This window comes from Myotis nattereri, assembly GCF_964212035.1.
Source record: "Myotis nattereri genome assembly, chromosome: 21".
Taxonomy (NCBI): Eukaryota; Metazoa; Chordata; class Mammalia; order Chiroptera; family Vespertilionidae; genus Myotis; species Myotis nattereri.
In genome coordinates this window covers 18,271,625-18,298,119 of record NC_138097.1, presented here as the reverse complement: position 1 = coordinate 18,298,119, position 26,495 = coordinate 18,271,625, and the positions used below count along the sequence as shown (strand labels likewise).

Genomic DNA, 26,495 nt, shown 5'->3' with positions numbered 1-26,495 from the left:
TTAATTGATGATGAATAACTCCAGAGAGAAACGTAGGCGTAAAATGCCATGTTGCATAATGTAAACTGCCCAACATGTGATGGGGTTAGCGAATTCCAAGACCATTTGCCAAGGGAGAGTTTATTTATTTATTTTTTTAATACATAAACTGTTGCCTTACAAGGCGTATGCCTTCCCAAGGAACAGCGTGCGTTCGGAGGGGACACAATTCGCTCATTATTCTAATATGAACAGTGCGGACACGAAGGAAAACTGGACGGCCTCGGGCGAAGGGACCCTGAGCAACGCAGACCATTTGGGGTGGATGACGGCATTGGTGCCTTTTCTGACAAGGAGGGTCCTGAAACGCACGTCTGTCCTGTTGGGGTGTCTTGGGGAAGTGACCCATGTTTCTATCGGCCATGTTTTGCCAGCATCCAGCCGGATAAGAATGTGGGTGCCAAGGTCCACACTCCGTCGCACCCCCATGTGAGAGCGCCTTTTCTCCTCCCAAGAGTGGCCCACGGGGGAGTGTTCTCCAGACGTGGGTGACGGGTCAGGTTCCCCTCGGTCTTCAAAGGAGGTGTCCCTGTTAATTCCACCCCATCACAACGTGGACCACCAGCAGGTAGCACATCGCCACCATGCAGGAGACCACCATCATGGGGAAGCCCAACCTGAAACACAAAGACAGGTGCATTGTGGGACCTGCCGTCTGGTGAGAGCCGCGAGAACCAGGAGGTCGCTGGTTCGATGCCCAGTCAGGGCACATGCCTGGGTTGTGGGCTCCATCCCCAGTATGGGAGGGCAGGAGGCAGCCGATCTATGTGTCTCTCTCATGAATCTCTCTCTCTCTCTCTCTCTCTCTCTCTCTCTCTCTCTCTCTCTCCCCCCCTCCCCATTCCTCTCTCTCTCTCGAAAATAAAATTAAAACTAAATAAATAAAATAGCAGCTTGGCCAGAGATGGCTTATTTGGTTAGAGCATTTTCTTGATACACCAAGGTTGCAGGTCTGATCCCCCGTCAGGGCACATATAAGAAGCAACCAATGAAAGTGGAACAACAAATTTATGTCGCTCTCTCTCACCCTTCCTTTCTCTAAAATCAACTTTTTTAAAAAAACCCACATCCTGGGGTGAGATTTAAAAATAGAATAGAGAGACTACGGCAGAAATGAATGTGAAACAACTATCGAGGGCTTTGCTCATTCAGTCTCTTAAAAGAAAGAAAAGAGTTCATTTTCAAACCCACGGACACCCAGAAAATGTTAAAAGAACAGTGAGGTTTCACCCTCTACCTCTGTCTGCGGAAAAGGGTTTGCACAGCTCAACATGGCTGTGTGGCTCAGAGGCTGTGGAGTTTAACCCACGCCACACACTCGACACTTCATCACACAAGGAGGGAAAAATGAGCCCTACCTCAAATACCCTCTATTCCTTGCACTTAAAGGGTCATCTTGAAACTTAAAGGGGGACGGTTGCTCAGTTGGAGTGTGTGAAGCAAGAACGGCCCAGTTCCCTGCGGATGGAAATAGAATCGTCTCTTAGGGGGTGAGATCAGAAAGGACTTGCCTGCAGCACTTTCACATGCAAAGTCCTTTCTTCTTTCCCTTCCTTCCCCTGCAGTTTTATTTCCTGGGCCCCCGACAAAAACAGAACCCTAAGATGCTAGCGCCAGAAAGCACTTATTATCTTTTAATCCTCACCCGAGGATATTTTTTCCACCGACTTTTAGAGAGAGCGGAAGGGAGAGGGCAAGACAGAGAGAAACATGGATGTGAGAGAAACACGTCGATGGGATGCCTCCTGCACATGCCCGACCAGGGCCTGGGCCGGGGAGGAGCCTGCAACCGAGGTACGTGCCCTTGACCGGAATCGAACCCGGAACCCTTCGGTCCACAGGCCGATGCTCTATCCGCTGAGCCAAACTGGCTGGGGCTCCTTTTAAAAATATATATTTTTTTATTGATTTGCGAGAGAGGAAGGGCGAGGGAGAGAGAGATGGGAACACCCATGATGAGAGAGAATCCGGGCCTGTGCCCTGACCAGGAATCGAACCGTGACCTCCTGGTTCAAAGGACAATGCTCAACCACTGAGCCACCTGGCTGGGCACCTTTGTTCATGGGGTTTTTCTCTGCACTGACTGCAGCTACACAAAGACTCCGTAACTGCTGCAAACATGCCCGCCCCTTGTGCTTAAGAAATGTGTCGCTCTTTTAAAAGAAATAAACGAAAACCAAAACAGGAGACTCTCTCTACACAGAGTTTGGGAAGTACCTGAAAAACTGCATGAAGGAGAAGCCGTATCCATGCTGCTCGGCGATCCCTGCGCAGACGACGTTGGCCGACGCCCCAATCAGCGTCCCGTTGCCTGAAACCAGGTTTAATAATAAGGCCAAGCCCGCGTGGGCCGCGGTGGTGGCGTCTGCCCTCTTCCGCCCGGAACGTTGGGGGCAGACAAAGATGCTGAGACGCAGAAGGCGGCAGGACAGGGGGCAGGCCAAGCACGAGACGGACGGGCTCCGAGAGAGAAGCCACGGGCGTGGGTCCCGGGAGCTGAGTGGCCGCTGAGGATGGGCCGCTGCGGCCGCCACTCACTCACAGGGGCGCCAGGCACGGGGGCAGAATCAAGGGCACGTAAGACACACCCCTGAGACACCAGCAAAGGCACAGTCTGGGGTCTTCGTGCTCTGCAGCCAAGTCATCGATATTAAACCGTGAGCGCTTCCTGCTGGGGGGGCGGGGGGGGGAACCTTCTTCCCACCAAAGGGCCGTTGGATATTGAGAGCCTCATTCAGGAACCATACAACACGATCAGCTTAAACATTAGCCTGCTGCCCGCGAGGCTCAGTGGCTGCGCGTCGACCTAGGAACCAGGAGGTCAGGGTTCGATTCCCGGTCCAGGGCACAGGCCTGGGTTGCAGGCTCGACCCCCAGTAGGAGGCGTGCAGGGGGCGGCCGATCTGTGATTCTCTCTCAGCATGGACGTTTCTCTCTCTCTCTCCCTTCCTCGCTTGAATCAATAAAATGAATATTTAAAAAACCCCAAACGATCTCCACCTCTCAGGCCAGCGGCCATCCATCCTTTCATGCCCAACGGCGTAAGGAGGGGACGAGAAGCCCGCACTGAGGAGGGCTCCTGAGTTAAACCGTCTCCAGCAGGAGCCCTGCGAGCTCGGGGCAGTGTGGGAGCCCCGGGGCCAGACGCGGAGCAGGAAAACGCGAACTTGAGCCGAACGTCACGCTCGTCCCCAGGAGGCCGCCCCGAGTCCCCCTGCTCCCCCTCCGTGGGGCACTGACGACGTCCCGGTCTCAGAGCAGCGCCTTACCTCCCAGGCAGGCGCCCAGGGCCAGCGCGTACATGAGGGGCGGCGCCGGCAGGCTGACCTCGGGGTCCTGACTCAGGTTCAGGAGCACGGGGATCTGCGGAGGGAGAGGTCCCCACGTCACGCCCCCGGAACCCAGGGCGGCTGCTGGCCGTGGCCCACCACCACCGACCCGGCGCCTGTCCGCCGCCCGGGGAGCAGGAAACCAAAGGGGAGTGTGAACCCTGCAGGCCTTGAGTGGGAGCCCATGGGTTCAGCCTTGGGACGGAAGGGTCCCCCGTCTCCTCGCTGCCCCCTGGTGGCTGCTGCGGGTCATTTTTTGTTGTTAATTCTCTTAGGAGGAGGGTGTTTTTCCTGTTGATTTTTAGAAAGTGGAAGGGAGGAGGGAGGAGGAGAGAGACAGACAGACAGACAGACAGAAACATCGATGTGGGAGAGACACATAGATTACCCAGGCCGGGGGCTGGCGACACTCTAACCACTGAGCAACGCCAGCCAGGGCTTGATTTATTTATTATCTGTGAAACCGCACCTGAGGATGTTTTTCCATTGGTTTTCAGGGAGAGGGGAAGAGAGAGGGGAAGAGAGAGAGAAGCATCGATGTGAGAGAGAGACATCGATGGGTTGCCTCCTGCGCGCGCCCCGACCAGGGCCCGGGCCGGGGAGGAGCCTGCAACCCAGGCACGTGCCCGCGACTGGAACCGAACCCGGACGACACTCTGTCCACTGAGCCACATCGGCCAGGGCTGTTTGATTTTTTAAGAAATAAAATATTACAGATTCAGTAAGCCGCACGGTCGGCGGTGTCAGAGGCACCGTGGGAACGGGGCTGGGCCGCCCTGTGGGGGCCTCTCGCACGTGCCCCCCATCGTGGCCGGGTCAGGGGCACACGGACAACCCCAAGGCCTGTCCAAGCCCAGCACCAGGGCCCGAGGCCAGACAACAGCTCCGTGCTCCCAGGGAAGGAAGGAGAAAGGCCTTCAACCAGCCTCTGCCTTGGGCGCCTGCCAATTCCCTTCACAGCAAACGGCAGCCCCGGCCAGTGTGCTCGGTGGTTAGAGCACCTGCTCGCACACCAAAGGTCGCAGGGGTGGATTCCAGGTCGCGGGTACTCACCTGGGTTGCAGGTTCGATTCCCAGCCCCAGTCCGGGGAGCGTGCAGGAGGCAACCCACCGAAGCGCCTCTCTCACACTGGTGTTTCTCCCTCTCCCTCACCCTTCCTCCATTCCACTCTCTCTAAAAGTCGGTGGGAAAGCATCCTTGCGTGGGGATGAACAAAATAAACAAACGGAAGCGAAAGGGGAAAGGCCGCTGTCCCTGGTGCTGACCCAGGGTGCGCGGCCAGGGCCCTCGGCTCCCAGCCGTCCGCCCGGCTCTGCCGCCTGTGAGCCAAGCCTGCGGGTGCCGCCAGGGGACGGACGGGTCGGGGTTCCATGCTGCCTTCCCCGGCAGGAAGGGGGAGCCCACACTGTGTCCAGCTGCACGCGGGCCTCAGGACGGGGGACGCACCATGGTGGCTGTGAACGGGATGTTGTCGATCAGGGAAGACGCGATGGCCGAGACCCAGACCACCAGGACGATGGCGGCTGCGAGGCGCCGGTCCTCAGGGACCATCTGAGAGGAGAGACGAGAGCGGGGCTGGGCATCGCGGCTGCCCGTCAGCCACACGGGCTCGCGTCACTCGGCAGGCGGCAGGGCCCTTGGCGCTGGCGGCCCCTCCTCTGGTTCCCAGCCGCACACAGCACCGGCCCCCGCCGCCCCGACCCTGGGGATCGAGCCGGCAGCCCGGGCGTGTGCCTTGACTGGGAATCGAACCGTGACCTCCTGGCTCACAGGTTGACCTCCAACCTCTGAGCCACGCTGACCGGCTCAGACAGGTTTCAACCAAAGGCTAATAGCAAAATGACAGGCATCAGTAATTACATACATTTTTAAAAAGTCGCCCTTCATCTCTAGGCTACCCAGGATAAAAGAGGCCCCCGATTGTACTCTTTTTTACATAATTAATGGGACCTATTCTTGCCAGACTTTTTTTTTTTAATTTTACAGAATGAACGGATCCCTGGCTGGAGCCCCTGTCGTATTGCTGCACGGGCTGTACCTTGATCAGCGAAGTGGTCTGTTCGCCGACGTATTCGATCAGGTGCAGGTGCCCCAGCGCCTGGAAGACATGGGCGTCAGTGAGAATCGGTTAAAACGGAGAATACATGCAGATTTTCAAAAGCCATGTCTCTAGCCCCGGCTGGGTGGCTCAGTCGGATGGGCACCGTCCCCGTGCACCTAGAGGTCAGGGTTCGATTCCCGGTGGGGGCACAGGCCTGGTGGGCAGGCTCGATCCCCAGTGTGGGGGCGTGCAGGAGGCGGCCAACCCACGATTCTCTCTCATCATGGATGTTTCTCTCTCTCTCTCTCTCTCTCTCTCTCTCTCTCCCTGAAATCAATAAAAATATATTTAAAAAAAGAACACAGCCCAGCCCCGAGCTCCTGCCCCAGAGAGAGACAGACCCAAGTGAGGACAGAGAAGGGCCATCCACGGGCAGGGGATGGGCAGGAGCCTGAGACACGGCTGCACAGACGGGGCTGGGTGGCCGGGCTGCGGGGAGGCGGGTGACGGGGTGAGAGGCGGACGGGCCCTCCTGGCAGCGCCCAGCTGCCCGTTTCCAGGGAGAGAAGGACACAGGACCAGCAAGAAGCCTCCTGAGGCCACTGAGCGGCCACGGCGGGTCCTGCCAGTCAGACCCACCCACTTCCCTCTGCCGCCAGCAGAGGGCGCCCTTGGGTAAGAATTGGTGCTTGTGGTTGTTTTGTTTTGTTTTGTTTTGTTTTGCTCATCCTCATCCGCAGGTATTTTTCCTGAGGATAGTTTTTGGCATTACTTTATCTTTTATTTATTTGTTTTTAAATCCATTGTTGTTGAACGTGTTACATATGTCTCCTTTTCCCTACTGACCTCTCCCGGCCATGCCCACCCCGCCCCAGGGTTTTTAAAAAATTTTTTTTTTGTTAATCCTCATCAGAGGATATTTCCCCGTTGATTTTCAGGGAGAATGGAAGAGAGAGGGAAAGATAGAAGCATCGATGTGAGAGAGACACATCGATGGGTTGGTTGCCTCCTGCACACGCCCCGACCAGGGCCCAGGCCGGGGAGGAGCCTGCAACTGAGGTACGTGCCCTTGACCGGAGTTGAACCCGGGACCCGCTATCCACTGAGCCAAACCAGCTGGGGCGCCACTGATTTTTACAGAGAGTGGAAGGGAGGGTTGAGAGAGAGAGAGAGAGAGAGAGAGAAACATCTCACATCAATTGTCTCCCGCGCTCGCCTCGACCGGGGCTTGAACCTGCAACCCAGGTACCTGCCCTTGACCAGGAATCAAACACCTTCGTGCAGGGACGGACGCTCTAACCACTGAACTACCAGCCAGGGCAGGACTTGTTTTTTGTGTTTTTTTGTTTTGTTTTAAAGGCAAACCCAATCGCATTAAATTCGCCAGAGAAATCGGAAGTCATGTGTACAGAGCTAGCAAGACAACATCAAGCATCGGAATTTCACACGTCGACTGCGCAAAATTCCCGTCTCCATGAAGCAGGAGAGAACTTTGAGTCCAGACTTCAATCCGAATGAGACACGCTCCAGCAGGCATTTGAAAACACAGCACCCCCACCCCCCACCCCCCGGCCCCGGTAAAATCAGAAACAGGGCACAGAAATGGACCGAATACAGGGGGAAATAAAGAGAGAGAGCAGCTCGGCCTTATGAGCAAACCTTTTAAAAATCCAGAGATTTCTCATGAATGAGGGGAAAGTTACAGGGGGCCCAAGGGGACTGTAAATGTAAATGAACATGAAGTCAGGGGCACTGAAGAAAGGCATTGAAACAGCCAGGAGAGCCCTGGCCGGGTGGCTCAGCTGGTTGGGGCACCATCCGTACACCCAAAGGTTGAGGGTTCGATTCCCAGCCAGGGCACCTGCCCAGGTTGTAGGCTCCATCCCCAGTGTGGGGCGTGCAGGAGGCAGCCGGTCCATGATTCTCTCTCATCATGGATGCTTCTCTCTCTCTCTCCCTGTCCTTCCCCTCTGAAATCAATAAAGATGTATATTTAAAAAAGAAAAACTCGGTAAAAGGTCGTTCTGCAAAAGCCGGGAAGCCTCACCTCCATCAGCACGAAAAGTGCCGCGAAGAACAGCAGCGTCGCCCACTCCACTCGGTGCAGAATGACCTCGAAGTCGTGGACGTCCGCCAGGATCAGCAGCCAGATGGCGCCCAGAATAGCGATCCACCCTGTGGGGCAAACAAGGGGCTTGTGGCCGGAGTCCGACTGCTCACTCGCTCGTTAACGTTTCACCGAGCGATTGCCTTTTTCCTCATGCGGACAACTCACCCTGCAACCTGACCGGGTTTTAAATGTACGGTTTGTAATTCGGGTCATTGCATGCCCACAAAACCAACACTACAGTCAGGATAGTGAACGCACGGCCCGACTGGGGTGGCTCAATGGTGGAGCTCTGACCTATGAACCAGGAGGTCATGGTTCCCGGGTTGTGGGCTCGATCCCCAGCGTGGAGGCAGCTGATCGATGATTCTCTCTCGTTATCAATGTGCCTCTCTCTCCCTCTCCCTTCCTCCCTGGAATCAATAATGATGCATTAACATATGCTAATGAGGCTTTTCTTCCTAATCAACCTCACTCCCTTCACTGTGAACAACAAAGATACAGGCTACATCTATCTCCCAGGGCCCTCGGAGAGAAGCTCCTGCATATGAACCAGACCTGCAAACAGATTTCTTTAAAATTAAAATTGGTGATGGTGAGTTTGTTTCTTTTTTATTTTTCTATTAATCCTCCCCCAAGGATATTTCCCCAGTGGTTTTTAGAGAGAGCGGAAGGGAGGGGGAGAGATAGAAAGACAGTAACATCGATGTGAGAGAGACTCATCGACTGGTTTCCTCCCCAACGTGCCCCGACCGAGGCCGGGGATCCAGCCTGCAACCCAGGTGCAGGCCCCTGACAGGAATCGAACCCGAGACCCTTCAGCCCCGAGGGCCGATGCTCCATCTGCTGAGCCAAACCAGCCAGGGCGGAAACACAAGATTTAAAAGCAGAGAAGCAGCGAACGCCTCAGCCTCACAAAAGAAATGAGGCACCCAATACAAAGTGTTGACGTCCCAGGCTAAACACACACAGTTTTGTAGCCATCGAGGCTTTAAGCCCCGGCCGGGATGGAACCTGCAACCCAGATACGCGTATGCCCTGGACCGGGAGCCGAACCCGAGACCCTTCGGTCCCTGGGCCGACGCTCTAACCATTGGGAAACCCCAGCCAGGGCTGAAACAAGGCTGGACCCTCCCCTTCGGGCCCATGGCGTCCAGGGCGACAAAGCCGGACCGCAGGGACTCACCCAGGTCCAGGTGGACGGCAGGGACGAATGAGCTGAGGAAGAACATGCAGATGACGAACCCCAGCACCATCAGGCACTTGGCCAGCAGGACCCTGTCCGAGATTCTGTGCTGGGAGGGAAGAAGGCCGTCGTCCGATTCCTGCCGTGGGGCCGGCGTGCCCGGGGCCGATACCCTCGGGGATTTCTCCCCAGGATGGAAACAGGGACATCGTGGACGGCACAGGAGATCGTGAGGAAATGTGCTACGGAACGTCAGTGGCTGAGCGTCCGCCTGCGAACCGGGAGGCCAGGGTCCGGTTCCCGGCCGGGGCACACGCCGGCTGTGGGCTCGAGCCCCAGTGGGGGGCGTGCAGGAGGCGGCCGATCCGTGACTCTCTCATCATCGATTTGTGGACACAATACACCTCCCGCGTCTGGAAAAGGCTTTCCCCGGGGGCTCCTGGGCATCACTTAGGTCTCGGGTACGACAGGGGACACAGACGGGACGCTCACGCAGGCCGTCCTGTGGAGCGCAGTGCAGGGACCCCCGTACCTTCTTCTGCAGCTCCTGGATGTTGGTCTCCCAGTTCTTATCCTCCTGTGAGATCTGTCTGAAACGGAAGGAGGAGGCGCCTCAGCTCCCTGGCGACACTGCGGGGCCCAGCGTGCAGGGCGCTGTCCCGGGGACGCCGGTGAGGCCAGGTCACGCGGCCGGGGACGCCGGGTTTGGGGATTGGGAAAGACGTTTGCCTTGTGTTTCCAAAGAAAAACAGCCCACGAGACGATGGGCACGCGTGATGGACTGTGTGCGAGCGTGATGGACCGTGTGCGAGCGTGTGCGAGCGTGTGCACGCGTGAGCGCGAGGCTCGTCAGGACACTGGCCCGAATGGGAACGCGGGGAGGACGGTCGCTGGGCCGCCCTGGGTTCCTCCCTCACTCGTTTTCTGATTTTGCTTCTTTTCCCCCCAAATGAGGATGTGACATAATTACAACTCGGCTCACGAAAGGACAAAACACCAAAAGCAACACCACTCGCTCTGGGGGCGATTTCGGTTCCCTGGAAATCAACGTGGACAGACGTCCTCCCACCCAGGCGGGTGTGGCTCAGTGGTTCGGTTCCCGGCCGGGGCACCTGCCTGGGTTGCGGGCTTGATCCCCGGGAGGGGGCGTGCAGGAGGCGGCCGATCCGTGATTCTCTCTCCTCCTGGACATTTCTCTCTCTTCCCCCCCTCTCCCTTCCTCTTTCTGAAATCAGTAAAAAAATGTGTGCGTATGCCTGTATTTCTAAAAGGGCAGAAAATGAGCGGAGTATGATCAGCTATTCTCTGGGCTCCCTGAGTCAGTCACAGGTAAAACACCGCGTCGGTTAGCCTGTCACGTTCGTTCTTTTCGAGTCTTGCTGTGCCGCGCGTGGGACGGGGCGGCCGAGAGGTGCGTCTGTCCCCCTGCACCCTGTCCTCGCCGTGTGACCCTGGGCAAGTCGCTCACTCTCTGAGCCTTGCTTTTCTCCTCGTAACCAGGGCTCAGCAGAGCTCAGCGGAGGCAGAGACCATCACACACCGCGAGGGCGAGCACAGGGTGCTGCACGCAGGACGCTCCCCTCCGGTCCCCTGGGGCCGCCCTGTCCCTCACTCAGTCCGGACACGGTGGGACGTCGGGGCACGACTCGGTGCTGGCGGAGAGGTGGCCGACGCCGTCCCACCCCCGGAACAGCCGGGAACGAGGACGACTGATAGGTAGGCCGAGCGTGACCCCGGCACAGCCCAGCCGGTACCTGTGGAAGGAGTGCAGCCTCCGGGCCAGCAGCCGCTCCAGCGCCAGCACCTTCCCCAGGAGCAGGCCGCGCACCGCCGTCTCCTCCCGGCTGGCCGGGCTGATGCGCTGGGCCGTCAGGCGCCACACGTGGATTTCGTGCTTCAGTTCTGCAGGGAGAGGAAACCGAGGCTGGAGCCCCCTGAAGCCTCGGGCGTCGGCAGACACCTGCTTCCCTCTCGGCCGCCCAGAACAAGACACACGGCCCCTCCCAGCCCCGCCCGGGGATGCACAGATAAAACCTGGCCCACACCCACCGGCGCCTCCCAGCACCGCGTGACTGTCACGGACGCAGGAGACACAGCTGACTTTTAAAAGTTACTGTGGATGCAAAGCAATGTCACTTCTTTTTTAAAAAGATATTATTGATTTCAGAGAGGAAGGGAGAGGGAGAGAGAGAGAGAAACAGCCATGATGAGAGAGAATCGCGGACCGGTGCCTCCTGCACGCCCCCCACTGGGGAAGGAGCCCGCAACCCGGGCCTGTGCCCTGCCTGGGAATCGAGCTGTGACCTCCTGGTCAGCCATGGAGCCACATGGCTGAGCTAAAGTCGTGTGACTTCAAGTCTGGGTGAAGAATTTCCTTTATGCTCATCTGAGGACATGTTTATTGATGAGAGAGAGAGAGAGAGAAACATGGATGTGACAGAGACACATAGATTGGCATCCATGGGTGGCCTCCCGCACGCACCCCGACTGGGGCCGGGGATCAAACCTGCAACCCAGGTACATGCTTTTGACCGGGAATCGGGCGCTCTAGCCACTGAGCACACCAGCCTTTCTCTGGCAGCTTCCCTGGGGGAACAAGACCACCCCGTGGTGCGCATGGGTCTAAGTGACAAGCGGCTGGCACTCACCCACAATCTCACTGGGCTCCTTGTTGTACAGCTTCCTGTTCCAGTAGAGGAGCCGGAGGAGCGGGAAGGAGAAGAGCAGAACGAAGCAAATCCCCACGAACATGTGCGCCGTGAACCCCGCGAAGTCCAGGCCCTGGGGACGGACAGGGAGACTCACGGACGGGCCTCCCGCCGCCACGACACCGCCCCCACGTCCCACGGGGAACGGCAGTTCCTGGCCTGCCATCGTCAGCTGTCATCCAAGCCTTTCCTTAAAAATGCATCAGAAGGAGCCGACCGGTGGGGCTCGGTGGCTGAGTGTCGACCTATGAGCCAGGAGGTCAGGGTTCGATTCCCCACTGAGGGCACAGGCCCGGGTTGCACGCTCGGTTCCCAGTGTGAGGCGTGGAGGAGGCAGCCGATCCATGACTCTCATCACTGATGTTTCTCTCTCTCTCCCTCTCCCTTCCTCTCCGAAATCAATGAAAACTTATTTTTTAAAAATGCGTCGGAGCGAGAATGAATTCAGACCACTTAGCTCTACGAAGGAAGGCCAGTCCCCCAGCCTCCCACTCGCGGGCGGGCCAACAGCACGTCATGTGAAGGGAGGACGTGGGCACGGGGTATAAAGGCCCCCAGGCCGAGCAGGATGCGAGTGGGCAAGGAGGCAGGTCTCGGCTTTGCGGGAGCCGCCCTGGGGCCTGGCACGCACCATCTTCCTCAGCTCCTGGTTGGAAACGATCATGACGTTGGGCGGGTCCCCGATGGCGGTGGCGGCGCCGCCGATGTTGGTGAAGATCACTTCCGCGATCAGGACTTGCCGGGGGTCCAGGTTGAGCACCTCGCACAACCTGCCGCAAGCAGAGAGAAACGTGGCTCCGTGGCTGAGCGTCGACCGGTGAACCAGGAGGTCAGGGTTCCATTCCCGGCAGGGCACACCCCAGTGGCGGCTCCATCCCCCGTGGGGGACGTGCAGGAGGCAGCCGATCCACGGTTCTCTGTTATTGGTGTTTCTCTCTCCCTCTCCCCTCCTCTATGAAATCTATACAAATATAAGACCTGAAAAGCCCCCCACACACATAGAGGAACATGGGAAAGGCCTATATGCAACCTAAATGTTTTTAGAGCTTGTACAAGGGAAGTGTGTACACACACATGCACACACACACGCGAACATACACATGCACACACACACGCCCACACACACACACACATACAGGAAAGGCAATGCTGGGGATGAACAACAACAACAACACTATGGGCCCCGGTCGGGGCGCGTGCAGGAGGCAACCAATCGATGTGTCTCTCTCACATCGACGTTTCCCTCTGTCTCTCCTCCCCCTTCCACTCTCCCTGAAAATCAGTGGAAAAATAGCCTTGGGTGAGGATTCACAACAACATTTTAGCCAAAGCGTCGGACACGGCACCTCTGGACACAGTAGCCCACGACATGGCCTGGTCTCAGACGCCAACACCCTAACGCCCCGCCCTTGAACGACGCCCTCTGACCTCAGAGGAGGAACCCGCGCTCCAGGGCACTGCCCCTCTCCGCAGAGAAGCGGGGTCTTCCGGGCTGACAGGAGGGCCCGCCCCCTCCCAGCTCAGAGCCCCGCCTCCTCCCAGCTCAGAGCCCCGCCCCCTCCCAGCTCAGAGCCCCGCCCTCCTCCCAGCTCAGAGCCCCGCCTCCTTCCAGCTCAGAGCCCCGCCTCCTCCCAGCTCAGAGCCCCGCCCCCTCCCAGCTCAGAGCCCCGCCTCCTCCCAGCTCAGAGCCCCGCCCCCTCCCAGCTCAGAGCCCCGCCTCCTCCCAGCTCAGAGCCCCGCCTCCTCCCAGCTCAGAGCCCCGCCCTCCTCCCAGCTCAGAGCCCCGCCTCCTCCCAGCTCAGAGCCCCGCCCTCCTCCCAGCTCAGAGCCCCGCCTCCTCCCAGCTCAGAGCCCCGCCCTCCTCCCAGATCAGAGCCCCGCCTCCTCCCAGCTCAGAGCCCCGCCCTCCTCCCAGATCAGAGCCCCGCCTCCTCCCAGCTCAGAGCCCCGCCCTCCTCCCAGCTCAGAGCCCCGCTGGCCCGGGCCGCTCTGCACGCCCACCTGATGGTCACGGGCGTGAAGAGGAGCGAGGTGGTGACGTTGTCCAGGAAGGCGGAGAGGACGGCGGCGAAGAGGCACAGCATGATGATCATGGCCCACACCCTCCCCCGCGACAGTCTGTAGGCCTGGGACACACCAGACGGGGACCGGCCGGGGGTCAGCGGGCGGAAGGCGGGCGCAACTTTCCCCGAGGGGCTCTGAGAACCAGGGGTCTGAGTGCACAACGCACGGTGGGCCAGGAGCTAGAGTCGCTAGACACACAGCCGGGCCAGTGTGGCTGGGGGCTGAGCATCGCCTGGGCACCGAAAGGCTGCCGGTTCGATTCCCTGTCGGGGTACACGCCCGGGTTGCGGGCTTGACCCTCAGTGGGGGACGTGCAGGAGACAGTTTCTCTCTCTCTCTCTCTCTCTCTGTCTCCCTTCCTCTTTGAAATCCCAACTGAGCCACATCAGCCAGAGCTTGAAATCAATAAAAATATATTTAAAAAAAAATGAAATCAATAAGCATATCCTCAGGTGAGGATTAAAAAACGAAAATGGTGCTCAAAGCCGGCAAACATCCCTCTCCCTGTCCCTTCCTCTCTGAAATCAACAAAAATCTAAAATAAGTCAATAAAATAGTAGCGTTACTTATTAAATATGTAACGGTAGGAAGTAAATAAAATCAATGAGTACATACCTAACTATTCCATGCCACCTCGCACTTACCTTGACAGCACAGTAATCAAAGAATCCGGTTTCTGAAAATATGGCTACTAGGATCATCTGCGGGGAGAGGAGAAGGGGGTCGAGGTGTCAGGGGGGCTGGGCACGTCCGCGCTCGGCAGCTGCCCGTCACCGCGCTGGGCAGTGCTGAGCGGACTCCGCCTGTGGGCCCTGCGTGGAGCCCTTGCTGGAGGCCTGCACCTGCGTTTGGTCCAGGGCATGCGCCCCAAGTACATGGTCACCACCCCCCCCCCCCCGAACCTTCACAGCAAACACAGCTGCTCTTACTGCTCCAGGGACCTGGGGGCAGAGACGGGAGGTGACACTCCCACAAACTAGAAGCCGGAGGCAAAGGGGCCTGGATGCGGCCTGAGCAATGCCACCGGCTCGGTGCTGACGGGGCCACATTCCGTTTCCTCAGATAAAGAGCTTCTGTCACCCACGGGCCCAAGGCGTGCAGATAAGAGCAGGCGCACGGATATGCTCACTGACCTCTGGGCTTTGTGTGAGCCCAGGTCGCTACGCAATGCGTTTCTTCCTACTGACGACGCTGTGCTGGTGGGAATACGCACCCTTGATGACCCCAAAAGGCAACTTGACACCTGGCCCTTGGCCCCAGCGGTCTGAGCTGAACCCTGACCTCTGACCATAGAATAAGCTCTGGCCTCTGGTTCCTGAGCACATCTGAAGGCATGACGCACGGTCTTAGTACTTATACTTGGTCTGTGACACGGGTTTGCTCTTGACGCCCTTTATCTCCCACGGGAGCACGTAGGTGCTGCTACTGATCTGCCTCCTGCCGCTGAGGCCCTGGAGGCTGATTATGTGTCTCTGCTACAAGAAGGACCGGCAGCAGCAGGGACAGCCCAGCCTGGGGGAGGGGCGGGGGGGTGCATGCCGGGGCCCAGGATTACCATGCCGAACAGCAGGGCCAGCGTCTCGAAGTCGATCCACTCCACCACGTGGGTGAGGCTGGGTCTCTGCGAGGAAGCAGAAAGCTGTCTGTCAGTCCTGGGGGTGCCGGGGCTCCTGCGGGCACCCTGCCTCTACTGGGCGCCCAGCCTGCGCCAGAGCCAGAACCAGACTCCGCACGTCCCTCCGCAGGCCTCGGAGCACATCGCCACTGAGAACCGGGGCAACCAAGCCTTTCACTGAGTCGCAAGAAAAGCACATTTCTCTTCTTAAAAGGTTTGTTTTAGAGATGGAGACAGATACAGGAAATGACGGGGGCAGGGGGGAGAGAGGGAGGGAGAGAGAGAGAGAGAGAGAGAGAGAGGGAGAGAGTCAAACGGAGAACACTCCTCAGAGCCATGAGGTCTGTTAGTTCTGCCCTGGCCGGTGATCTCAGTGGTTAGAGCGCTGGCCCGCACACCACAGTGTCGCAGGTTCGATCCCCAGTTCAGGGCACGTACCTGGGTTGCAGGTTCCATCCCCAGTCCTGGTGGGGGCACATGCAGGAGGCACCCAATCGGTGTGTCTCTCTCACATCGATCCCCCCACCCCTCCCTCTCTCCTTCCCTCCTTTCTACTCTCTAAAAGTTAATGGAAAAAAGTATCCGCCAGTGGGATTAACAACAACAAAAAATCTGTTTAGCTCCTGGAGGGGCAGGTGGGAACAGTAGATAAAACAGTGGGAACCAGGAGCGGAGCCCAACCCCTGGGCCGCCCCTGAATCGGATGCTCCGCCCTCGATGGGAAATGGCCCCACTTACGTCCCCCGTCACAGCCAGAGCCGCCAGCGCCGCCAGGGAGCCCAGCATGGCTGCCAGTGTCCTGTGGACGATCTGGAGAGAGAGCAGGACATGCCTGGCGTCCAGTCCACGAGGTTTAAGACACATAACAGCCTGCGTTGGCGTCAGTCTGGGCCGGCCTGGCCATCCTATACCACATCTGTGAGCACGATGGATGAATCGTGGGTCCTCCTTTCCCACACACCGGGCACCCCCACAGCACACACAGCCACAAACCGGGCACCCCCACAGCACACACAGCCACAAACCGGGCACCCCCACGGCACACACAGCCACAAACCGGGCACCCCCACGGCACACACAACCACACACCGGGCACCCCCACAGCACACACAGCCACACACCGGGCACCCCCACAGCACACACAGCCACACACCGGCACCCCGACAGCACACACAGCCACAAACCGGGCACCCCCACGGCACACACAGCCACACACCGGGCACCCCCACAGCACACACAGCCACACACCGGCACCCCGACAGCACACACAGCCACAAACCGGGCACCCCCACGGCACACACAGCCACACACCGGGCACCCCCACAGCACACACAGCCACACACCGGCACCCCGACAGCACACACAGCCACAAACCGGGCACCCCCCACGGCACACACAGCCACACACCGGGCACCCCCACGGCACACACAGCCACAAACCGTGCACCCCCACGGCACACACAGCCACACACCGGGCACCCCCACAGCACACACAGCCACACACCGGGCACCCCCACAGCACACACAGCCACACACCGGCACCCCGACAGCACACACAGCCACAAACCGGGCACCCCCACGGCACACACAGCCACACACCGGGCACCCCGACGGCACACACAGCCACAAACCGGACACCCCCACGGCACACACAGCCACCCTGACGACAGCTGCTTTTCTTTCCTGAGGGATGAGGTGACCCTCAAGCAGAAGCAGGAGGCTGGATACATAAAGTAGCTTCTACCAGGAAGCCTGCAGGGCCCAAACTATGTAATTTTCAAAGGCTTCAAAATTATACAAAAAAAAAAAAAAAAAAAAAAAGAGAGAGAGAGATGACAAACCCTAGCACAGCAGAGAAGTCTTTTCAAAAATAAATTGGCCTCGGACTGCATTTTTGAAATTCCTCGTGACTGTAACAGATTAGAGCATGTCGAATTTATTAAATGCCTACGTTCCGAACGACATTCAGAGAAACAGGAGACCCCAAAAAGAACTCAGCGGACACCCCTGGAAGCTGCTAAGGCAATAATTCGTTACCACGAAAATCAATAATTAAGGAAAAATCATTGATCTTGTGTTTCTGGCCCAAACTGTGTTTCACATTAGCAATGGTGCCCGGTGGACAGTAAAACCATCAGGAGCCCGGCCGGGGTGGCTCAGGGGGTGAGCATCGACCTAGGAACCAGGAGGTCAGGGTTCGATTCCCGATCAGGACACAGGCCCAGGTTGTGGGCCCCATCCCCAGCAGGGGGCGTGCAGGAGGCAGCCGATTCATAATTCTCTCTCTTCACTGTATCTCTCTCTCGCTCCCTCTCTCTTCCTCTCTGAAATCAATAAAACTTTATTTTCAGAAATAATAAAATGATGGCGATGTCACTTCTCAGGAAAGACACTACCACCATTCGATGGAGACGCGGGCGCCCCCGACCAGCGAAAGGCACCGGCATGTGGGTGAGGCCGGGACGGGCGCGAGGGTTACCTCGAAGATGATCAGCACGTAGACCCCCGCGAGGATGGCGGCGGCCGCGGTCACCTGGGCTTCCACGCTGGCACGGAGGTGCTGGTGCGCCAGCAGCAGGGGCACCGCCCGGGGCTGCTGCAGGGCCGCGCGGACGCTGATGGAAACCCCGTCCCTGCAGACGGAGCGCCGGTGCTCGGAGCCTCTCACTGGCTGTCGGCAACGCCCCTCCTGTCCCTCCTTCCCACGCCAGCCCCCCACGGCCGTCACCGGAGGCCCACCTGCTCGGAACCTCGAAGGTCCTGCTCACCACCACGTGCTCGCTGCGTCGCGGGTCTATGAACACGGTCCAGTTGTGAGTGACCTTGAGAGTCCAAGAGTGACACCGTGGTAAGGCTTTGACTTTGACCGGCACCGGGGCAGTGTGCTGGTTTAGAATTAGAAAAGGGGAAAGAGAGAAACCGAGAGTCCCCCCGCCCCCCGACACGAGCAGCCCAGCCCACGGGGAGCTGGAAATGCCCACTTCGGAGGCCTCTGCGTGATGTTTAAAAATACGTGTTTTATTAATTTTTTTAAAGAGAGAGGAAGGGAGAGGGAGAGGGAGAGAGAAACATCATCGATCAGCTGCCTCCTGCACGCCCCACACTGGGGATCGAGCCTGCAACCTGGGCATGAGCCCTGATGGGGAATCGAACTGTGACCTCCTGGTTCATGGGCCCATGTTCAACCGCTGAGCCATGCCGGCCGGGCCTGCAGGCCTGTCTTAGTGGGCAACATAGGAGAAACACTTGCCTAAAATGGCTACCTGTTTGCCCTGACCAAAGGGTCATGGGTTCGATTTCCGGCCAAAGGCACGTACCTGGGTAGTAGGCTCGATCTCTGGCCCTGGTCAGAAGAGGAGGCAACCCATCGATGTTTCTCTCTCTCCTTCTTCCTTCCTCCCTCCCTTCCTCTCTCTCTAAAAATCAATAGAAAAATATTAGAGGCCCGGTGCACAAATTTGTGCATGGGTGGGGTTCCTCGGCCTGGCCAGCGATTGGGGCCGATCAGGCCATCTTGCCTAGTCCCGATTGGGGACCAATGGGGGCTGGCTGGCCAGGGAGGGACCGAGGGAAGGCTCAAGGGCATGTCCAGCCCTCTCGCCCAGACACCAGCAACAAGCTAACCTACTGGTTGGAGCATCTGCCCCCTGGTGGTCAGTGCACGTCATAGTGACCGGTCGAGTGGTCGACCGGACGGTCAGACACTTAGCATCTTACGCTTTCATTATATAGGATTCTCCGGTGAGGATTAACAACAATGAAAATGTGCTTCCTAGTTTGATTTTACTGAAATGGCAAGATTTTGGTAACTGACGTAGAGAAAAGGGAGAAAAAGAGAATTTCAGAGACAGAGCAAAAGGGGAGGGCTCGCCGGATAACGGCCCCACTGCCTCCTGCCTCCCCATCCGGTCTGTTCGGGAGGAAAGTCGGTTTATAAAGCGCTGGGGTGAGTGTTCACAATTCCTTCCGAATAACTTAGAAGTAGGACCTGCTGGGGCCGCCGCCTGGAGCCGGGAGCACCGGCCTGCGTCACCTCCACCACCACATGCTCTTCTCTTCCCGGACGACTTGGGCCGCCGGGCACCAGGGCCCCCGCCAGGTCCACCTGGAGCAGCGTGGAGTCGGACCGGCTGCTGAGGTTCGCAGCTGGGGGGACGTTAAGGTGAGCACGGAGCAAGGAGAGGCCTGGAGTCCACCCCCTTCTCCAGCCCCAGGGGAGGTGAGCCACGCCCAGATGGAGAGAGGCTACCATGGCAACCACAAACAACGACACTGCCCACCTCTGATCAGATGCACACAAACCCCTCCATACGCTCATCTCCAAGCGTTCCCTCAGGACTACGGACCAGTGTCCGTGTCCCTCCAAAATCCACATCCAAGGCCTGGCCCCCCTGCCTGGCTGTGTAGAGATGGGGGGGGTGGGGACTCTAAGGGAGCAACTGAGGCCATCAGGGAGGCCCTGACCGGCCAGGATTAGTGTCCTTATAACAGGAGATGCCAGCCCTAACTGGCGTGGCTCGGTGGTTGAGCGTCAACCTAGGAACCAGGAGGTCAGGGTTAGATCCCTGGTCAGAGCACACACAAGAACCAACGAATGAATGCATCAATAAGAGGTACAACAGACCGATGTTTGTTTCTCTCTCTCTCTCTCTCCCCCCCCTTCCTCTCTCTAAAATCAATCAATAAAAAATGGTTTCAAAAGAGAGAGAGAGACATATCAGAGAGCTTTCTCTCACTCCACACAGAGCACCAAGGAACACCTGGGAGGATGCAGCAGGAAGGCGGCTGTCTGCAAGCCAGGAAGAGAGACCTCACCAGACACCAGATCTGCCCGCAAGACCCTGGCCTTGAACTTCCAGCCCCCAGAGCTGCGAAACGGGTGCTGAATCCACACCGTCGGCCGGAGCTGACGCACACACTCGAACGTCTATCCTACACGCACATCTGCCTTTTCACGACCAGCCAGGCCGCCTGCCAGGGACCCAGAGGACACACAACGGGAAGAAACCAAGCCGTCGCCAGACCCAGGACCGGAGCCCAGGCACCTGAAAGCGGCACCCGCCTCGCGTGGGGATCCTCGCCGCCATCCGCCCACTGCGGGCTCTCACAGCGCCCTCCCCTTCTGTCCCGAAGCCTCGTCCTTCAGCGTCCTGTGGCCTGTGCGGTGACCTTGGAACGGGGCGTGGGCGCCTCTCTGCTCTGTGACCCTCAGCCTCAGCCACCGTCCGCCTCCCGCCCGGCACGGTTTTCGGTTTAGATACAGTAGCTTTCCAGCGGCGACACGGCCAGCAGCTGCCAGAGCTTCCCTTCGTCGGGGTACAGGCTGAACGAGACCTGCAGCGAGCAGAAGCACTTCAGGAGGGCTTGTGGGTGAGCGCGACACGGCTCACAGAAGATGGGTCACCGTTGAAAATAGGGGGAGGAGCTGGTGTGGCTCAGTGGCTAGAGCGTCGTCCTACGGACCAAAGGGTCCCGGGTTCGACTCCAGTCAAGGGCATGTGTCTCGGCTGCAGGCTCCTCCCCGGCCTGGGCCCTGGTTCGGGGCTCGTGCAGGAGGCAACCCATCGATGTGTCTCTCTCACCTCGATGTTTCTCTGTCTCTCCCTCTCTCTTCCACTCCCCCTAGAAATCAATGGGAAAATATCCTCGGGAGAGGATTAAAAGAGAAAAATAAAAAGATAATAGGGGGTGGCAATGGTATTGCTTGATGTGCCCCACATCCACCAGCTGACTCCGAATAGCCCCTCTTAGAGATTAGAATCAAATTCTGATCCGTTCTACTATCTTCAGCGACCATGGGCTTTGATTATTTTTTTATATATATTTTTATTGATTTCAGAGAGGAAGGGAGAGGGAGAGATAGAGACATCAGTGTTCTCTCCCTTCCTTCCTCTCTGAAAGTGACAAAAACATATTTTAAAACAAACAAACAAACACCCCTCCCCCCCCCCCCCCGCAAATATGGCCCGCCTGGCCGAGGCCCAGGGCACCACCTGAAAGGGTCCCGGGACATGCGGGGGCCTCCCACCACCCCTGGACGGGGCTCCCACCAGTAACGAGTGCTACTGCATGGGGTGAGGGACAGCCTGGGAGCCCCCTGGAGGGAGTGGGGGACCCAGGGGCAGCCGGTTGTCTTCTACGGAGCAAAGCCAGGGCCTGTGACCTGGGACCAGGACAGAGGAGCTCTGCCAGGGCCTCCCCCCACCCCCCCAGGCCCCGCCTCCACGGAAGCCTGTGAGCCCCCACCTCGGGCGCCCGCTCCCCAGCACCCCCGGGCGTGGGACTCACCGAGCACATCACCACGAAGACGAAGAGGCCCGTGACTTTCAGCCGCCGCGCACAGCGCCTGCCGGAGAAAAGCCGGGTCTGGGTCACTCGCCGGCTGTCCCGTCCGCCTGTGCCCAGGCTCGCCAAACCTCAGACGCCTCTGGGAGGCCCTGGGGGACCCCGGCTCAGACCTCGTGTTTGGATTCTCTCTGTGACACGGTACAAGGGCCACATGCCCGCCCGTCACCTCCGACCCAGGGATGATTAGCCAATCATCTGTCAGGCCTGGGGAAGGCGGAGGCCAGTCAGCACAAAGAAGCTACACGTGCCCGGCCTGCGTGGCCAGGGGCTGAGCGCTGACCTATGAACCAGGAGGTCAGGGTTCGATTCCCGGTCAGGGCCGTGCTGTGGGACCTCACCCTGGACCACACGGGGCCCCGGGTCCTCCTACCTCAGCTTGGAGAGGCGGAACGGGACGGGAGCCCCTTCCAGGAGGTCCCCCCTGTCCGAGGAGGCGGATCTGGAGGACCCGGCCGCCTCACTGCCCAGCAGCGACGTGCCCTCCCACTCGGCCGAGCTGAGGTCCCAGGACTCAGCCGTGATGAGCTCCGGGTGGCAGACGGGCAGGCACCGCGCCCTGGAAAGCAACATGGGGGTTATTTTCATGTGATGAGGCCCGTCTACAACACAGGACCACATCTCACACTGGCGTGGGACATGCGGACTCCCTCCCGGCTTCGAAAACGAGGACAGATGTCGAGGGGCTGGGCCTGGCCCTACGGACGGACATCACAGAACTGGGTCCAGGGGAGTCTGAATCCACTCGGATCTTCAAAATGCACTGTGGGCCTTCAAGAAACATCAGCCAGCCCGGCCGGCGTGGCTCAGGGGGTGAGCATCAACCTAGGAACCTGGAGGTCAGGGTTCGATTCCCGGTCAGGGCACAGGCCCGGGTTGTAGGCTCCATCCCCAGTGTGGGGCGTGCAGGAGGCAGCTGGTCCATGATTCTCTCTCATTGTGGATGTTTTTCTCTCTCCCTCTCCCTTCCTCTCTGACATCAATAAAAACATATTAAAAACAAACAAACAAACAAACAAACAAACACCATGGCCCTGGAGCTGACAGTAAGGGGCAGTGAGCCTGGCCCCTGATGCGTCAGAGACAAGTTCCTTTCTCGGGAAGAAGGCCTCCCCCCGAGACCTTGGGCGATGCTCAGAGAGGCCTCCTCTGGCGGAAGGGGGACACTCACCCTGGCTCCTGGGAGGAACGCCCCAGCAGAGGCGTGCTTTCTGTGAGGCAGGGATCTCGGGGCCCGGAGCTGCAGAACCCGGTGAAAGGCAAGCGAGACCTGAAAGACACACAGAGCAGCACACGCGACAGGTGCCGTCCCCGCCAGCAGGGGGCGCCCTCGAGACACAAGCGAGTGAGGGGCAGGGATAAAAGTCTCCTGTGAGGGTCTAAATTCAGTCTCTGCAGAAAAAAAGCTGGCCCTAGCCAGTCTGGCTCAGTGGATTGAGCATCGGAGTGAGTCCCGGGTTCGATTCCAGTCAAGGGCACATGCCCGGGTTGCAGGCTCGATCCTCAGTAGGGGGCGTGCAGAAGGCAGCTGATCAATGATTCTCTCCCATCATTGATGTTTCTCTCTCCCTTCTTCTCTAAAATAAATAAAATAATGTTAAAAAAAAAGCTGGAGTTCTGTCTGGCCGGTGTTGCCCAGTGGTTGAGGAAGAGAGCGAGGAAAATATCCATGATCAGAGAGAATCATCCATCGGCTGCCTCCTGCACCCCCCACACCGGGGACGGAGCTGGAAACCCGGGCATGTGCCCTGACCGGGAGTCGAACCGTGAGCTCCTGGTTCCTCGATGCTCAACCTCTGAGCCACACCGGCCGGGCGCTAAAACCATTTTAAACTCACCTCTGCTCCGTGAGGAAGGAACCAAAATCCTGGTCCACAGGAGCCCAGCAGCTCTGCCCGGTCGCCTGCTGGGGGTAGGGGCCCTCGCCGTCTGCCCCCCTGACTCCCAGCTGTGGCCGGCGGCTGATGGCGGCGAGTCCCAGGCCAGCACGCGGGGACGCGGACGTCTGATGGAGCTCCACCTGCAGCTTGCCGGAGCTCAGCCGGCCGCCTTCCTTCTCCAGATGCATGGTCTGCCGCCGCCGCCCGCTCACTAGGTCAGCCGGAGAGAAAGCACCGCGAATTACGAGCAAACTGCAAGGGGGCCTCACTGCCGAACGGGACACCAGAAAGGCCCCCTTTTTCTTTTTTTATTGATTTTCTTTTTTTTTTTTAATATATTTTATTGATTTTTTACAGAGAGGAAGGGAGAGAGATAGAGAGTTAGAAACATCGATGAGAGAGAAACATCGATCAGCTGCCTCCTGCATATCCTCCACTGGGGATGTGCCCGCAACCCAGGTACATGCCCTTGACCGGAATCGAACCCGGGACCTTTCAGTCCGCAGGCCGACGCTCTATCCACTGAGCCAAACCGGTTTCGGCTGATTTTCTTTAGAGAGAAAAAAAACATCCATTTGTTGTTCCACTTATTGATGATTGATTGGCTGATTGTTTTTATTTTTAATCCTCACCGTAGGATATTTTTCCACTGATTCTTAGGGAGAGTGGAAGAGAGAGGGAGAGACAGAGACATCACTGCGAGAGAGACATCAACTGGTTGCCTCCTTGCACGAGCCTGACCAGGGCCTGGGCCGGGGAGGAGCCTGCAACCGAGGTAGGTGCCTTTGATGTGTGGCCCCTCCAGGCCCAGGGACATGTGTCCGTGTGCCCCCCCTCCCCCCCATGACCAGGGAGGAGCACCCGCATCCCCCTTCCCAGACCCAGGGACATGTGTCCTGACTCTTGCTGGTGCCTGGGGGGCGGGGGGAGGGAGGAGGGGGAAGCACAGTTGGCAACAAAGACAAAATCCGGAACCAAAACTCCGGAAAATCCAACCAGCGGAAAATCCACCCAGCGCACGAGGTTCTCACCCCCGGGCGGGTGACGCCCACGTCCCCACTTGCAGCCCAGACCCCTGTGTCCAACTACACTCCTGTCTCCCCGACGTTGCAAGGTGCCTAGACACCCCCGTGGGAGTCCTGAGACGGCTCCTGGCTCTGCCCCAGGGCCCTGGCACTGGTCCCACCCAGGTGCACCCCTCACAAATGGAAACACCCTCCCCCCGCCCCCGTGACCAAGCTGAGCCCTCACCCATGAAGTGCCCCCGCCCTGCCGTACGGCAGCCCCTCTCAGACGCAGGGCGAGGCCGTCAGTGGCTCCTCCAGCCGGCTAGCTGCTCCCTGCCACACGAACTCCGTGATTTTTCCAAAACACACATCTGACCACCGGGCCGCCAGCTCAACAGGCCCGGCCGGCGTGGCTCAGTGGTTGAGCATCGACCTATGAACCAGGAGGTCAGGGCACATGCCCGGGTTGGGGTCCCCAGTAGGGGACGTGGAGGAGGCAGCCGATCCATCATTCTCTCTCCTCATGGATGTTTCTCTCTTCTCCCTCTCCCTGCCTCTCTGAAATCAATAAAAATATTAAAAAAGAAACACAAACACCCCTGTCCCAGGTGTCTCAGGTGTGGGTACCGCTGGGTCTCCCTCTGCCCCGCCACTCCTGACGCCCACAGACCTCGGCCAAGCCCCAGGCGGTGGGGACCGTCTCAAAGACCAGTTAGTATCAGCCCTGGCTTTTCGTCGGCGCAGCAAACCGTGAGGAACGGAGACTCCCAAATCACCCCCTTACACGGCGTGAACCGCACGCGCGTCTGCAAACGCCATCTGCAGTAACGGCAGATGTTCCCCGTCCTGTGAGGTCCCCGAGAGCTTTCACCTCCGCTGTTTCCAGCGAGACTGACGCCTCACCAGCCATCATTGAGAGCTGGCACCCCGGCTGCAGGCCATCTCCCCGGCCCCAGCACCCCTACCTGGCAAGCCCCAGCACCCCTACCTGGCAAGCCCCAGGGGGGGCCTTTCCACGTGGTTTAGGCGACAAGGAACTGCCTTGTATTCAGGACAGAGCTGCTGCCCACAGTGCTAACTAACAGCCTCCTGCTCTCTTCCTCGGAACCATCCACATCCCCTCAGTCTGGGCTCAGCGGGCGAGGCCCACCGCAGGAGGAGGCCCAGGCCCAGGCCCGGGTCTGTAAGCCCAAGGATGTGATCGTCCAGGTCCTTGGAAAGAGCTGGCGACGGGAAACCCACGTAATTCACTGTGTGTGGCCAAGTGCGTAGCCGGAGCGCTGAGGGATTTAAAGGGCGCATTCCGTTCCCCAGAAACGCCTGACCCGCGCTCACGTGCCTGCCAGGCGGGCGCTAGGAGCAGACCCCGCTGGGCAGGCCCAGCAGAACCCCGGCTGGGGAACCCTTTCCAGCTCTGGCCTCGGCACCCGCGCCCGCTCGCTCGGGGAACCCTCCCGGGGGCGCCGTTCCCGTCCCCCCAGAAGATGCGCGCTGCGCTGACGCCCGCGGCTCCGGCTGCATCTTCACACCAACTTTCCCGGTTCCACAAAGCGACCGCCCAACGAGGGCTTCTTCCGCCCCGCCGGCTCCCACCCCCTCTCCCACCCACCTGAGGGCTCGGGACTCGCTCTTCCTCCAGGAGCCGAACGGAAGGTCCAAAGCGCGGGCTCTGAACCGCGAGGGGAGCGCAATTCTCGGAGGAGCTCTGGCGAGCTCGCGCTGGGGGCGCGCACGGGGCGGATGGGGCGCCGTCTTCCCGGCCTGGCCCCGCCCCCAGGCGGCACCAGGACTAGGAGGAGGGGCCCCCTCACCCCAGGACGTCTGGGGCGCACTCAGAAAAGGCAGAGGGGGCTCCAGGCCCCTGTGGGAAGGTCCGGGGACAGTCTGCGCGCTGTGCCGCTGTGCGCATTTCAAGCGCTGCTTCTTAACTGGTAGCCAGGCGCTGGGAACAGGGTCCCCCCAGATAACGGGAACTGGCACACCCACACGGAGGGCATCGTCTGCCTACATTGTCTTTTGCGCAGCCCCCCAGAAGCCCAGCGAACCCCAACGAGCCCAGCCTGGCCCAGAAGAGCGCAGCCTAGCCCCTCAGCAGTCCCTGTCCCTTCGGCAGGCCCCGGGAGCCAGCTGCAGGGGTCCGAGTGTGTCGCACAGGCACCTACCTCTCCCTGGAG

The 26,495-nt window shown here is 58.9% G+C and overlaps 1 protein-coding gene across 1 annotated transcript; it reads right to left on the bottom strand.

Moving 5' to 3' along the window:
- Positions 1 to 571: 571 nt before the first annotated feature.
- Positions 572 to 23,502, bottom strand: OCA2 (OCA2 melanosomal transmembrane protein; the record flags this gene model as incomplete). The annotated part of the gene is made up of 23 exons (XM_081114961.1): positions 572 to 656; positions 2,257 to 2,350; positions 3,309 to 3,402; positions 4,816 to 4,920; positions 5,408 to 5,467; positions 7,458 to 7,585; positions 8,704 to 8,812; positions 9,236 to 9,293; positions 10,458 to 10,605; positions 11,352 to 11,484; positions 12,043 to 12,181; positions 13,413 to 13,537; positions 14,120 to 14,176; positions 15,031 to 15,096; positions 15,829 to 15,900; positions 17,569 to 17,722; positions 17,829 to 17,911; positions 19,078 to 19,235; positions 20,351 to 20,423; positions 21,378 to 21,435; positions 21,808 to 21,993; positions 22,606 to 22,704; positions 23,273 to 23,502. 23 exons carry the CDS (start codon positions 23,500 to 23,502, stop codon positions 572 to 574), a joined length of 2,514 nt encoding a protein of 837 aa, XP_080971087.1.
- Between the last annotated feature and the right edge of the window lie 2,993 nt (positions 23,503 to 26,495).